This window comes from Cynoglossus semilaevis, unplaced genomic scaffold, assembly GCF_000523025.1.
Source record: "Cynoglossus semilaevis isolate Cse_v1.0 unplaced genomic scaffold, Cse_v1.0 C18861608, whole genome shotgun sequence".
NCBI classification, from domain to species: Eukaryota; Metazoa; Chordata; class Actinopteri; order Pleuronectiformes; family Cynoglossidae; genus Cynoglossus; species Cynoglossus semilaevis.
Genome location: NW_007592374.1, coordinates 1 through 542, shown reverse-complemented (window position 1 = coordinate 542; position 542 = coordinate 1). Strand labels below are relative to the sequence as shown.

The following is a 542-nucleotide window of genomic DNA, read 5'->3' as shown; positions in this document are numbered from 1 at the left end:
AAGTATCAACCACCCATTTTGTCTAGGCCACCAAGGACCTGGAAAACTTCGATGTTGAGAGACATGAGGAGTTCAAGCGGTATGAGATGCTGAAGGAGCATGAGAGGCGGGAGTACCTTAAGGGCCTGGACCAAGAAAAGAGGAATAAAGAGGAGAAAATGATGCAGGAGCTGAAGGAAAAACACCGGCAGCACCCAAAAGTCAATGCTCCGGTGCGTTTAGAAGCATTTGTGAGTCATTAACTGCAAAGGGTTAATCTCAGATACTCATGCCTCCTTCTTGTGATGCTCAGGGTAGCGTTGCTCAGCTGAGGGAAGTCTGGGAGGAGACGGATGGACTGGATCCACAGGAATTTAACCCCAAAACCTTCTTTAAACTGCACGGTGGGTGAAAGCATTTCATTTGAGTCTTTTTTTTCTTTTAAATTTGAAATGAAATGAACATGTTTGTCATATGTTTCACGTTGTTTAGATACAAACGAAGATGGCATTTTAGATGAAAATGAATTAGAAGCTCTCTTCACGAAAGAGGTATGAAACGGC

General features: G+C 43.4%; 1 protein-coding gene across 1 annotated transcript; it reads left to right on the top strand.

Annotated features, from left to right (window-relative positions):
* Positions 1-8: 8 nt before the first annotated feature.
* Positions 9-542, top strand: LOC103399661 (nucleobindin-2-like). Its single transcript, XM_008338314.2, has 3 exons — positions 9-212; positions 293-383; positions 472-542. Exons 1-3 carry the CDS (start codon positions 87-89, stop codon positions 534-536), a joined length of 282 nt encoding a protein of 93 aa, XP_008336536.2. The 5' UTR covers positions 9-86; the 3' UTR covers positions 537-542.

Excerpts from the sequence above, each read along its gene's own strand:
- LOC103399661 (XM_008338314.2), top strand. The coding sequence starts at position 87 with ATGCTGAAGGAGCATGAGAGGCGGGAGTACCTTAAGGGCCTGGACCAA. Across the intron at positions 213-292 it reads ACCCAAAAGTCAATGCTCCG|GGTAGCGTTGCTCAGCTGAG; the intron begins GTGCGTTTAGAA and ends TGTGATGCTCAG. Across the intron at positions 384-471 it reads AACCTTCTTTAAACTGCACG|ATACAAACGAAGATGGCATT; the intron begins GTGGGTGAAAGC and ends CACGTTGTTTAG.